At 53.0% G+C, this 14,133-nt stretch overlaps 1 protein-coding gene across 6 annotated transcripts in view; it reads left to right on the forward strand.

The window, feature by feature from the left end:
• Positions 1–9,388: 9,388 nt before the first annotated feature.
• The window catches only part of Trak1 (trafficking kinesin protein 1), a 103,655-nt gene continuing 98,910 nt past the window's right edge, over positions 9,389–14,133 (forward strand). For 2 of the 6 annotated variants that reach the window (XM_057767720.1, XM_057767721.1), the window contains exon 1: positions 9,389–9,674. Coding sequence is in view for 4 of the 6 variants with exons in the window: in XM_057767710.1 (XP_057623693.1) it covers positions 12,318–12,405 (88 nt within the window). In the remaining 2 variants the exon portion in view is untranslated. Of the gene's footprint in view, positions 9,675–12,202; positions 12,406–14,133 lie in introns of those variants that run through there. The other 4 variants (XM_057767710.1, XM_057767712.1, XM_057767714.1 and 1 more) reach the window with 4 other exon arrangements.

The raw sequence follows: 14,133 nt of genomic DNA on the forward strand, positions 1-14,133 counted from the left end.
GGAGAGACTGGGGAACTTTGTCAGTGCGTTCCCAGTGTGCTGCAGGTTGTGGTGTTAATAGTGATTTAAAAAATTATTTACTGTGTGTGTATGTGTGCGTGCATGTGCGTGCGTGTGTCTGTGCGCGCGTGCATGTGTGTGCACACATGTCATAGCACTCCTGTGGAACACTCAGGACAGCTTGGAAGATCAGTTCTAGCCTTCCACCTTGTGGGTTCAAGAGATTAAGCTCAGGTCTTCAGCTTGTCAGCAACACCTGCTGAGCCCCTTTGCCAGTCCTGGGTTGTAGAGCCTCTACTTTCTTAGGGCTGTGGCCAAATGCCTTCGGATTTCACAGCAGCCACTGGAAAGAGCATGGGCATGTCCTCCTTCAGCTGAGTTTAGGGTTGGCAGTGCCCCCACCTGGCAGAGCCCGGCCATGACATGATGCAAGCATCCAGTACGCCCTTTCTGTTGGTGGGGCCCTGTGAGGTTTGAGAGTTGTGAGCACATTAAGGTTTGTGTCATAGAGCCTCTCCGGTCTGCTCCCAGCCTCACCGTGTGGCCCTTTGGAGCTCCTGTAATCTTTTTGTCCTGGGATTTGAGGCTCAGCAGCCACTGTCCCTGATTGAGCGAGGTTGATGACTAACTCAGGCCCATCCTGGGAGGACAGGTATGAGCCCTCCCCTCATGCCAACCTCTCTTAGATCTTGGCCTGCGTTTCCTCCAGGGAACTCTGTCCAGTCCTAGCAGCGGCACCTACAAGGTGGCCGCAGTGCCCCCAGCCCTTCTCATCACTGGCCCCTTCTCAGGCAGAACTTTTCAGGGCGAGACCTTCCAGCCTGGTGTCTTGGGTGTTCCCTGGGTACTTTTGGGGGTCTGGGGAGCAGGTTATCCCCCCTGCCATCCTCCTCCTCAAGATTGTTCCTCCAGTTCTGGTACGTGAAAGGTAAAGGTTATGGCTTTCTGTGTACGGCCTGCAGTAGGGCCTGACGCAGTATCACAGAGCTGGGCCTTTTACAGCCTCCCTCCTGCTGCCTGCCAGGCTGGCCTTGTGCCTCTTGACTTGGCAGTATTAAATGTCCAAGGGCCACTGTTCCTGTAGAGCCACCCCGTTGGCTAGGTGTGCAGGAGAAGCCCCTCCACAACAGCCAGGGTTTACCTCTCCTGCCCGGCTTGTAGGAGTCAGTCAGTGACACATGTCTGTCTAGGGCCAGGTGAGTTTGCCTTACTCGGTGCTGGAAGGCGTGTGAAGGTTTCATTGCAGAGGAAAGAGGAGAGGCCAGCTGCCCCGGGCTCTGGCTGGATGGCCTCCTGCAGGAGAGGGAGTTATTTATAGCGGTTTGAAGAATCTGCTGCTGCAGCTGAAAGAGAGGTGGGACTGTTACGTAAGGCTGAGCTGTTCTGGGTCCGTTCTCATTTCCTCCCTTATTCTAGGAGACAGAGACGAAGCTGGTCTTCTCTGGCTTCTCAGCGGCAACAGAATTATTTTTGGACATGGCGGCTCGGTCACGTAACAGCAGCTCTCATTCATGAAACCTTGATGGATCAATGAAGTTGTCCGCCCTGACTTAGCAGGCCTGTGCGTGTGCTGTGGGGAAATTGCTTCTGTGCCACACAAGGGTAGAGAGAAGAGCCGGGGCCGGGGTCCCTCATTGTGCTTGAGTTATGGGAACTTACTTTAAATGATGTGGACGTCTTTATTATCGGGGGTGGCAGACTCTCCGGAGCTGGGGAAGGGTATGGCTTTAGAATGGCTCTGAGGGCTGGGAGAGACTCGGCTTGAAAGATACAAGCCGTGCAAACCCGAGGACCTGAGTCTGATCACTGAAACCACATAAAAGTGCCTGTTACGGTGGTGTGGAATATACTCCCAACCATGATAGGCAGAGACAGGGTACTCCCTGAGGCTGGCTGTCTGGCCAACTGAGTCTGGTGGGTGAGCTCCAGGGCAGTGACAGAGGCTGCGTGGCAGGGAGGTCCTGGTGTTTCCCTGGAATGTGTCCCAAATGGACACATAACCTCCACATGTGCGCTCACACATGTACCCATACCCATACACTCACATGTTCATGCACACACACTTGCATAATTTAAAAATAATTGCAGCCAAGAGGTGGTGGCCTACCCCTTTCATCCCAGCACTCTGAGGCAGAGGCAGGTGGATCACTGTGAATTTGAGGCCAGCCTGGTCTACAGAGCAAGTTCCAAGACAGAGTTATAGTGTGAAACCCTGTCTCAATAAAATAATAAACAAAATACATAGAAATAATTGTGCTGAGGTGCTGAGGAGGCCAGAAGGTCTAGTTTTCATTGGCCGCCATGAGGCCCCGAGTTCAGATCCCCAGAGCCCGTGTGAGAGCCAGCCATGGTGGCAGGTCCTGTAGCCCAGTGCGGGGGGGGGCAGACAGGTGGATTCCTGGAGGCCAGTGGTCTGGCTGCAGTGGCGAACTCTGGGTGCAGCGAGAGACATACAGAGTGAGTGGCAGAATAAGTGGCGTTAAGCCTGGTGGGGTGGTGCAGGCCTGTCATCTCAACACTTGGGAGGCTGAGGCAGGGGGATTATGAATTCCAGGTCAGCTTGAGCTATGGAGTAAGACCCTGTCTCAAAGAACCAAAAAGTGACATTGATTTCATGTGTGTACATCTTCGGGGGTTGGGGAGGGCAGGCACTCGGGAGGACTGTTGCATATGGCCGTCGGTCCAAGGGCAAGGCCGACTCCAAGTTCTCCTGGCAGAACTTGTAACAGGGTGCACTTGACCTCAGCTGTCTTACTCTGTCCTTTGAGGGTCCAGGGACTCCCACAGCAGCCACAGGAAGCCGCAGTCCTTGAAACCGTCATTTCTGTTTCTGTGCCCTGGTGACCACAGTGATCTTTGTCCCTGCTCTCCCACTTCTGTGTGGGTATTCAGGGGACCAGGCCTCCATGAGCAATCAGGAAGGCCCCAGCCCCCAAACAACTGCCCACCAATGGTGTGACTCCCGGAGCTCTACCTCCAGCCTGACTGGACAGGTGTGGTCCCTTGGATCATCATGGAGCTCCTTTGATTCTGCTGTGGCAGGAATGTCGTTTTATAGATCCAGGGTAGAGGGGGCAGAGTGGTTGGTTCCGTAGCCCGACTCTCCTTTAAGTACAGCACCAGCAGCACATTTGAATCCATTCTAAGCGAGGTTTAACTTCTTGGCAGGTTCTTTGGGCTTCCTGAGCCCAGATTGTCCTGTAGAAAGCAGATGCTAATGTCACTCGGTAGGCTGTGAGTGTTAAACAAGGCCACACATTCCAGGCAGCTACTCATCTTCCAATTCCATGCCTGCCGGGGCTGCCAACACTTTAAAATAGCTAACCTCGATACCTTCTAAGCAGGTGACAGTAGCCGTCGCCATACAGTGGCCTGTGCGGATTGCCCTGGGTGGAGGAGGAGGAGGCAGCCCCAGGCCACCCAGGCAAGTCCCCTAGTTGGGTGCTGCAGGGAGAAACAACCAGCACTGCCGCCGGTGGCTTGAAGAGTCCCCTTCCCCTAGCAGCTTCTGCCGAGGGAAAGCCAGGTCCCCGACTGCTTAGCAGAAAGGAATTTTAGGATTTATTTTAGGAGTGAAGGAGAGAGATGAGAGAGAGAAAGAAGGAAGAGAGACCAGGGAGACATGCTTAGGATAAAGATTTTACACACACACACACACACACACACACACACACACACACACACACGGCAGAGTGTCCTGCCCGGGAGGGATAGCAAGTAAGTGACCTCCGCCAGCCATGAACCCCCGCTGGGCCACACCTGGCCTAGCTCTGAGTCATCACCCAGCCCCTAATCCATCCTTTGTGCTACAGACACCTTTTGTTGTCCTATGTGAACCTTGTCGGAGAGTTTTCCTTGGATACAAAGCTAATGCAAAACTTGGTTCAGAGGAAACCCTAACACCGTGGTACCTCAGGAATCAGGTGTTTGCACCTGGCATTTTATTTTTGGAAGTTTCATTCAGTTCGTTTTGAGATTTGGAAATCAACTAGCTAAAGTGTAAACATAGGGAAAAATAAAACTGCTGAAGGGCTAAGGGAAAGTGCCTCAGTCCACGGAGGTTGACAACCCCCCCCCCCCACAGCTGCGAAGGCCAAATACGTTCATCCTCAAGGTGGCTCTGAGTGTTCATTTCACAGATCCGCGTGAACCCACGAACCTGCCCTGCGATACCCACAACATATGTATAAATGAATATATATGAATATATAAATATATATGTAAATGACATGCGTGTGGGCTTCCCAAGCCCATATCTAGGTATCTTTACAGTGGCTATGTGTGTGTAGTGTATGTGTGTGTGCGTGTGTTGTGTGTCTGTGTCTTAGTATGAGTATATGTGTGTGTATGTTTATATGTATACATCTCTGAGTGTGTTCGTGTGTGTGTTAGTATGAGTATGTGTGTGTATGTGTATATATATCTCTGGGAGTGTTCGTGTGTGGTAGTATGAGTATATATATATATATATAGCTGTGTGTTTATGTGTATGTGTATATATCTCTGGATGTGTTTGTGTGTGTGTGTGTATTTATATTGCTCAAGGGATCCAATTTACAATGAGATTTAATTAAGATGAAGCCACGTTTGAGAGTGAAGAAAACCTCCATGAGCTGCTTGCTTCATCCTCTTAAAGAATCTCCAGCTTTCCAGAGCGCGTTGTTTAGATTTAAGGGTGATGGGAATGCAAGCTCAGTTAAGCTCCAGGTCACAAATGCGTGTGGCCCACGTCAGCACAGCTTGTCTGTGTGGTGTCCCTCCCTGTCTGAGGTGTCTTTGGGGAGACGCACATTATCTCTGGCAGTTTTGGCCTTATTGATAGGCTGTGCTGAAGGAAGGGCGACCTAGATCCCAGAGCGAGGGGCTTCCCCCTTCCCGTGTCCCCTTCATATCCCTGTCTCAATCCTGCTTCATCTTCACTGGTGAGCTGGCCCTGGTGGGAAGCAGGTCCTCGAGTGTCCACCCTCCACGCGTACCTGCAGACTGACCGTCCTTCCTGGGAGCTTGTTCCTCATGTAGAAAAGGTGTTGAAAACAGGCTCGGTGTGTGCTGAGCTGCTTCTGCTTGCCCCCAGGGTCTGAGCCATCCCACACTTCAGGCCTGTCATTCTCCAGGACCACCTCCAGTCATGCCCGCTGCTTGACAAGGGCAGGTGGTGTCCCCAGCATTGTAGAAGAGACCCTCATGGCCCAGGGCAGTCGGAATGTGGCCGCAGATGGGAGACTTGACATCAGTGAAGGTTAAGAGGGAAAGGCACTTAAAATCACAAAAGACAGGAAGTAGATATTGGCCAGTGTCTTAGTTAGGGTTTCTGTTGCTGTGAGGAGACCCGAGACCATGGCGGCTCTTCTAAAGGGAAACATTTAGTGGAGGCTGCATTACCGTTCAGAGTTCGGGCCTTTATTGTCATGGCGGGTGGCATGAAGACAGACATGGTGCTGGAGAAGGAGCTGAGAATTCTGCATCTTGGTCCACAGGCAACAGGAAGTCAGCTGTGCCACACTGGGTGCAGCTTGAGCATGCAAGACCTCAAAGTCTGCCCCCACAGTGACACACTTCTTCCAGCAAGGCTACCCCTACTCCAAGGCTACACCTCCGGATAGTACCAGTTGTAATGGATTATTAAAGATTGCTGTGGGATTCCACCTGGCAGGCAGGGGGCAGTGGGTCCCGAGAGCAGCCAGTCTCAGGCAGGTCTCCGAAGGTGGCTGGTCCCCCGTGGCGTTCCCGGCTGCGAGCCATGTGGGCCGTGGGTGAGAGACAGACAGATAGGCACACCATGCAGAGTGAGGTTGGATATTTATTTAGTGGTTATGGAAGGGAGAAGGGGAGAAGAACAGAGGGGCAGAGAGAGAGAGAGAAGGGGGTAAGGGGAGAAGTGGGGAGAGAAGCTGCCTCTTCTAGGGGAAGATGGAGGAGAGAGAGACTAAGGCTGCAAGCAGGGAGGGAGTGGGTGTGGCTTGTCTCTTAAAGAGGCAGATCATTACATCAGTTTCTTTGGACCAAGTATTCAAACTCGTGAGTCTATGGGGGCCATTCCTATTCAAACCACCATAGCAGGTAACCAGAAGGGGTTTCCTGGACAACAAACTTCATGGAATATTCTGGAAAAGGCAGGGACATTTATTCTGTTGCACCCTCAGCCCCCTGGTGTACACTCCATCACCTGGGGTACACTCCTCCCCTGGGCTATACCCTTCCCTTGGGGTACACTCTATCACTTGGGGTATACTCCATTACCTGGGATACACTCCTCCCCTGGGGTACACTCCTCCCCCGGGGTACACTCCTCCCCCTGAGGTATACTCTCCCACTAGGGTACACTCCTCCCCCTGGGGTACACTCCTCCCCCTGGCCACACAGAGTAGTGATGGTGGGCAGTCAAAGCCTCCACAGTGGCCAACACCCCTGTGCTCCCTGTGAGCTCCCTAAGGACTGGACCTGGCACAGGTATATGTCTGTGTGCTGGCAGAGAGCTGAAATGTAATTCTAGGGACATTCAAGAGTCTGAGTAGCATGCCGGTCACAGCTGTGTCCCCATCTGCTTCACGTATGAGCTTGCTGCACGCCGGTCACAGCTGTGTCGTCACCATCTGCTTCACGTCTCAGGCGTGGGGAAAGGCATTGGGCTCAGCCACCTGTGGAGACACAGCCTGTGTTTCATCCCCGAAGCTTAGCTCCCTCCTCTTCTGGTCTCCACAGTGCCAGAGGCTTTGCGTGTGTGCATGTGTGAACACGCTCCACATGTGTACCTGTGGAGACCAGAGGTTGATGTCATGTGCCAACAAGTTTCTTTCCACTTTATTTTCGGAGACAGTATTTCTCACCGAACCTGGAGCTTGCCAGTTCTAAATGAGGTTGTGTGGCCAGTGATCCCCAAAGATCTACGCTTCTCAGCCTCCCCAGCACTAGGCTTATAGGTGTCATTGGGCTCCCATTTCACTGAGCCAATTTCTCAGCCTCTGACTTCTTCTGGCATCCTGTTCTCTTACTTTCGCTTTTTGAGTTCTTAGCGATCTTGAGTGATTAGCAGAAGGCATGGTTTGAGTAGAGACGCTGCTGATGTCAGGGTCTTGCAGACTCACACCTTGGGATGGACAGTCTCCCCTTCCCCATGATCCCTGGGCCTCCCAGGGCTCCTCCTGGGACTCTGCTTAAACTATGGGGACCACATGGGTAACTGAATGAACGAGTGAGTTCAATGGTTAAGCATACTGGCTGCTCCTCCATAGGCCCAGGTTTGATTCTCAGCACTCACTCAGCCATTCCAGGGGACCAGCATCTTCTCCTGGCCTCCTCGGGTATCAGGCGCAGATGTGGAACACAGAGAGACATGCAGCCAGAACATCCATGCACATGAAATAGATACATCATAAAGAAATTTGAAATGCTGCTGCGTTTTTCTGTATTTTATTCCTTTTAGTCTCTACCTTTGTGTTTTTTGGAGTTTCTTCTTCTTCTTCTTCTTCTTCTTCTTCTTCTTCTTCTTCTTCTTCTTCTTCTTCTTCTTCTTCTTCTTCTTCTTCTTCTTCTTCTTTTTTGTTGTTTTGTTTTTGTTTTTTTCTGGAACTCATCTGAGCTGAGATGTGCCTCTTACCTTCAAGTTAATGAAGGTTCCAAGTCTGGGTGCTCAGCCTTCTCCCCGTCTCCGTGAAGACATCAATGCTTGTTCTACTGGCTCTGATTCCACCCAGGGTCCCTGCTCAGAGTCAGGACACAGCTGGTACAGGGGAAGCCACCTCCTGCCTAGGACAGCCAGGGCGGCAGCAGCAGCCAGGGCGGCACCAGCGTTCCTCACATGCAGAGGTTCCCATCCTAACACACTGGGCATGGCTGGCATCTAGTGGAGGACTTCCGGCATGCCCACCTCAAGCCCTGGCACCCAGCAAGCTTGTGCTTCTCACCCAGAAGCTCCTCCGCTTCTGACGAGGTGTGACAGTCCAGTTGAGACTCACGTGTCATTCCCCCAGAAGCACCTGGGTTCCAGACTTCAATTGCTATTGTTTCCTCCCTGTGTGTAGAAGCGTCCCTCTTCTCACTGTGGACTTGTTGTCCATATAAATCCTGTTCATGCATGTGTGCCGTGTAAGTTTATGTGTACCATGTGCATACAGTGGGGAAGCCATGTCAGATCCCCCGGAGCTGGGTCACAGGAGGGCGTGGTCTGTGTCGGGAAGAGCAGTGCACACTCTTAAGCCGCGTATCTATCCTTTTTGAACCTTTGTGTGTATCTATGCATGTGCAGGTGTGTGTGCCACGGCCCAGGGTAGAGGTTAAAGGTCAGTCCTCGATGTGAGTCCCCACCCCCCACCTTGTTGGTTGCGCTCTGCTCTGTGCGCTGGGCTGTCTGAGCCTCTGCCACCTTCCATCTCACTAAAAATGCCCAGACTGCAGACGTGAACTGCTGTGCCTGACTTTTACATGAGCGCTGGGGATTTGAACTCAGGTCCTTGAATGGCAAGCACTTGATTCGCTGACATCTCTCCAGGCACTAAGTAGGTTTTGTAGACCTCATTCGTCACACTCACATTGGATAGATGTTTTTGGCATGTATGTATTTGAGCGTGTATGCACACCTGAGATGCGTGTGGATGGGGGGGCGGGAGGTGAGGGACCCTTACTGGATGGAGGACTAATTCTCAGGGGCCCGCACTGTCCTGAGAGGGCACATGCGGGGCTGCTCTTGAAGCAGAGGAATCTTGGGTGGCTTGTGTCGTACACTGGCCTTTCCTGCAGCTGTCAGATTTCAGGGATGGTCCGAGCTGCCGACGGCCCTGATGTTGGTGCGCTGGCCCCTGGAGAACGGGTCATCCTTCCAAGGGTCTTAACCCATTGTCCTTGGCTCTCACCGGGAGCCTGTGAATGGGCCTCCTGTGGTTTTTGTTCTTTTAGAAATAAGGTCTAGACTTACCAGGTTCTCAAAGGAGTCCACTCATCTCACTGTAGCTTAAGGTGGCCGCCAGACTTGAAGTCCTCCATTAAACTGTGTTTAGAAGAGTCCAGAGAACCATCTTGTCGTATAGAGCAGAATGCACAGATAACCGTACCACACGGCATCTCGTAGCAGCTTGCATCTTTCTCAGAATGTACACTCAATGCTCTTCCCACCATGACTTGGTACGTGCCATAGCATCTCCCGTTCAGGACGGCTGCCGTCCTCCTGGCTGAGGCGGTTTGTTTATTATCTAGTACTGCCCAAGGCGGAGTTGTATGAAGTATACAAAGCCTATGCTCTCTGTTGATCTGGACTGGGACTTGGTTAGCTCGTGAGCCGTTTCTACAGTGCTTATCACATCTGCCTTGATTTTAAAGATTTTGTCTGGATGCATTCACAAACCTCACGTAACGGTGTCCTCTCTGGATTGTCCTCTCTGCAGGTTCTCAGTGAGCCACCCCTACTGGTACACTGAAGCACCCGGGGGCCATCTGCCCGACCGCTCCCGACCACGGCAGCGGGGCCCTCGATGGCAGTGGGCACCTCCCCTTGAAACCTGCCAAGCTGGACTCCACAGACCTGCACGACGACACCTCGGCCAGCTCCGCGCCCACCTCTGAGGCTTGCAGCCATGCAGTCCTAGCCTGCAGCCCGGGCATCCCCGAAGAGTACTACGTGAGCGAGGCTGCGGAAGATGCTCCCAGCTACAGAGGGTACCGGGATGCCTGCACCATCACCGGTACGCTGGGGCGGGAGGAGGGGCTTCTGTCATCGAGCCTGGGAAAGGGATGCAGCCCCAGGAGCAGGTCTGGGAGTGTGTTAGTGACTTTTAGTAACTGTTCTGGTTGTTGTAACAAAGGAACTGAGGAAGGCCACTGGGGACTGAAGGTTTGCTTTGGCTCACAGTTTTGAGGGTGCAGGCCACAGCGGTTTGGAAAGCTTAGCTAGGAATTGTGAGGCCATTTTGCATCCACAGTCAGTAAGGAGAGAAATGAATATCAGCGTTCAGTTCATCACTTTTTCCTTTTTATTCGGACCAGGATCCTAGTCCATGGGGTAGTGCTACCCACATTCAGGTTTGGTTTTCCCACCTGAGTTAACCCCATTGAGAAGCCCCTGGCAGACTAACCAGAAGGTTGTCTCCTGGGAGACTCTGGAGCCTGTCAGGGTGACAGTATGAACCAGCCATTGCAGGCAGGATGCAGTCACCACAGTACAGAAGGACCTGAGAGCAGGGACCTTTCATTGGAGCCTGCTTCACCAGAGGGCCATTCTCTGGCTTGGGCCACCTGTCACAGGATTGTCACCGAGGCTGAGGACGGTAGCATGGGTCCCGAGCCCCATGCACAGCCCATTGTGGGTGCTCAGGGTGGTTGGGTCCCGCACTCTTATCTCTCGGACTCTGCTTCTCCAGACGTGGTGGGTGTAATGGAGGTGGCACACAGTTCCATTGCTGGCTACAGAAAGGGGTCCACGCTCTGTGCGTGCCAGGGTCCCAGGAGTAAGAGCCCACTGAGGATGTCTGAGTGTGGGCACTTTGTACTCTAGCTCTATGCCCGGGAAATTGTGAGCTAGGACTTGGGGCCTGCACCCCAACAAGGTCGAGAATGGACGTGGTCCCGTGGTGTGCACACAGCAGCAAGCGACACTGTCACGTGGGAAGTTTGCCCTGGCTTTCATTTTGCCTTGTCTTGCTTTTTGCCTCCCCCTCCACTTCCAAATAATGTCCCAGGATACTCCACGTGTACACGTTGGCTTCCGGTAGATTCCTTTGTCCTGGTTATCAGCTGAGTTACACACAGAACCTCCTGTGTGTTAGGAGTTGCCTGGCTCCTGAGGGGCACAGAGACCCCTGCGGCTTCTCGGTCCACGCGTGTGCTCCATCCGGGTCCTGGGCTTCTGCACTCCTCTCCGTCCCCTCTGGCGTGGCACCTATGCTGCCCCCCCCCCGCCCCATGCCCCCAATCCCCCTCTCACTGTCTGCTACCTGCAGGACACAGTGCCTGAAACACCCCATGTGATCCATCTTTCTCCTCAGTGCAGGAGCATGCTGGGAACTCCTTCTTGGGAGAATCCCAGTGAGACCTCCAGGCCTGTGCTCTCGTCTCTACGGGGCAGCTCAGCTAGCTTACTCCGGTTCCTGTGAGAGCTAACTCTTGTTGGGTGGGGGAACGGGACGGGACGTTCACTCCATTAAGCTTCTGGAGGTTCTTCACCTTGGCTCTAAAGGCCTCAGATAGGATCCCCCCTTGACCCCTTGATCCATCTGCTTCGTGTGTTCCCCACTCTGGGACATGGGCCTCCTTCTGGGATCTCCTTTCAAGTCCTTGAGCGTAGTGGGGCGTGTTGTCCAGCTCCGAACCCTGATTGTGTCCTGAGTGGAGAAGTGGCATCTGGAGGGGCCCTCGGGTCCCTGCTCTTTAACACCCAGGAAGGGAAGCTGGCTGCGGAGACAGAGGGTCAGGAAGAAGTTGGCAGCACAGTTGGTACAGGGCACATGGGAGGACGTCGAGGACCGTCCGCTCCATGCTTTGGAGGGAGACGAGAACACTTCCAAACCCGAGCTGTTTCCAGCGCTGATTCTGCGACAGAATCCTGGGAACTGCAGCCTGCTCAACCAGTTTCGTGTTCTTGAAGCGTGACGGCGGAGGGCAAAGAGATGGCAGAGAGAGATTACGGAGCTTCCAGCCCCGTGGGATGTGGAAACCCGAGGGCCTTTGTTGGGATGCCTGTAGCAAGCCCCAGGGGACCACTGAGAGCCACAGTTCGTGCCAGTGATGCCCAGAAGCGGCCCCATACATAGCGTGCCAATTCAGACACCATGGTGCATTTGAGGAGCCGGGCACTCAGCCTCTGCCGTCCCTCCCTGCCAAATGAACATCCTATCAAGCGGTCAGTGCAGCAAAGACATAAAATGCAAACACATTCCCCAGAGACCTTGAATATGCCTGAGAGCGCTTTGCAGATTCTGAGGGATTTGCCAAGCACAGCCCTGGGACACTGCCTGGCATCGTGCCTCCACCCTCGCTTCCCAGGGAGTCCTGAGAAGAACAGTGGCTTTCTGTTCTCCTCTGCATTTTAGGCAAAACTAGCCGCCCGTCACCAAGCCTTCCCTCCCTGCTCCCCCAGTCACCCCACCCTGGAGGTGTCGCGTTGTGGGTGCGCCCTTTTCTGTTTGGGACGGTTTTATAAGGGGAGGTGATAGAGTGCCTGGGCTGCTGGAGTTACGTAACAACCACCGCGCATTCTGGGCAGTGCAGGATCTCCTGCTCTGCCCCAACAAGCAAACTCAGAAAACTGCTGAGGAGGGCACAGAGCCGTGGCCAAGCTTGCATGGAGGACCGCTCTTTCTCTGAGTCCTCTTTGGAGTTTGCGTCTGCCCATGGCATTGGCCTTTCAGCTCAGGCAGCCCTCTAGGGCCGAGCCTCTGCCAGGACTCTGCCACAAACTGGCTGGGACAAACTCATGTGGTAAGTGTGTTTATGTGCGCGTCCGCTATAAATTTGCTTTGTGGCATGGCCAGAAGAGAGGAAAGAGCAGGGGGACATGGCTTCACCCTTGCTCTGAGCTGTTGGTCAGGTGCTGTTGGCTTGAGGGATCACCAGGTTAAATGGTGGGCCAGTGGAGAGGAGGGGCACCAGAAGCTACCTGTTCCCTCACCCCCTTTACTGTGTTCAGGGGAGACTGGCAATTCAAGCCAAGTGCAAGATACAGACCGGGTCTTTACTGGCCAGTAGGGTCTGTGCTGTATCTGCCACCCTCTTCCTCCTTCTCTTCCTTCTTCTCCTCTTCCTCTCCCTCCTCCTTCTCTTCCTCTTATTATTTTTTTTTAATATTTATTCATTTATTATGTATACAATATTCTGTCTGTGTGTATGCCTTCAGGCCAGAAGAGGGCACCAGACCCCATTACAGATGGTTGTGAGCCACCATGTGGTTGCTGGGAATTGAACTCAGGACCTTTGGAAGAGCAGGCAATGCTCTTAACCTCTGAGCCATCTCTCCAGCCCTCTTCCTCTTCTTATTATTATTTTTGTTTTGTTCTGTTTTTTGAAACAGAGTTTCTCTGTGTAGTCCTGACTGTCCTGGAATTCACTCTGTAGACCAGGCTGGTCTCAAACTCGCGGAGATCCACCTGCCTCCCTCCCTCCCTCCCAGGTGCTGGGATTAAAGGCTGTGCCACCACTGCTGGCTTCTTCCTCTTCTTTGTTCACTACTCAGAATCACATGTTCTAGACCGGTGCTCTGCCACAGAGTTCCAGAGTTCTGTCCCGTTTTTAAACTTTAATTTTCTGACAGAGTCTCATAATACTTTCAGGTTGACCTTGAACTCGTGGTAGCTCAAGCAGGCCCTAGATTTACATTACCCTGCCTCAGCCTCTACATTTCAGCAGTTTCTTAGAGCCCGGGCTCATGTCCTAGGTCAGCAAAGGATTTTTCAAATGTGAAGAACAGAGTCCCTCTGCATTCTTCCCTCCTTCCCCCACATTCTTGTGTCTTCTCTACCCGAAGCTTGGCCCTGTGATTGTGGTCCCCACACCCCTGACAGAGCTTTAGCTGGCGTGCTCTGGCTTGTTGCTTGCTGCGGCTTCTCACTTCCTGAATGGATCAGACTCAAGTCTGACAGCAGAATGACCCATCTTGCTTCCTACCCCCACTCCAAATCCTGCTGAGTTCTAGGAAGGTGTGACCTCTTCTTGTCCCTTACCAACAGTCCCAGGTTTGTAGATCTTTGAATCATATCAACCCACTAAAGCCGCAGGGTCTTACTGGTGCCAATACACGGAATCCTCAGATGCCCAGGATCAGCTTCTTGCTGGGGTGTCTGTTAATTTCTGGGGTTTCTCAGTAAAAAATGGTCCTGCTCAAAGCCCAGAGGTGAGCGTGGCTGTGTGTGTGAGTGGCTGTAAACCTCTGAAAACTGGCAAGAACTTCTCATGGATGGGAAGCTTCTGGCGTCTGTCCTGCCTGAAGGAGAGCATGCTTGATCTCGGAGCTGGATGGCTTAGTCAGGAAAGTGCTTGCTGTGTAGGCACCAGGGCGTGAGTTCGCGCCCTAGAACCCGCATATAAAAACCAGATGTGATGGTGCATGCGTGTGTCCTCAGCACTGGGGAAGTAGAGACAGTGTGATGGTGCATGGGTGTGTTGTCAGCACTGGGGAGGCAGACAGGAGTATCCCTGGGGCTTGCTGGCCAG

The sequence above is a fragment of the Chionomys nivalis genome, chromosome 4 (assembly GCF_950005125.1).
Source record: "Chionomys nivalis chromosome 4, mChiNiv1.1, whole genome shotgun sequence".
Taxonomy (NCBI): Eukaryota; Metazoa; Chordata; class Mammalia; order Rodentia; family Cricetidae; genus Chionomys; species Chionomys nivalis.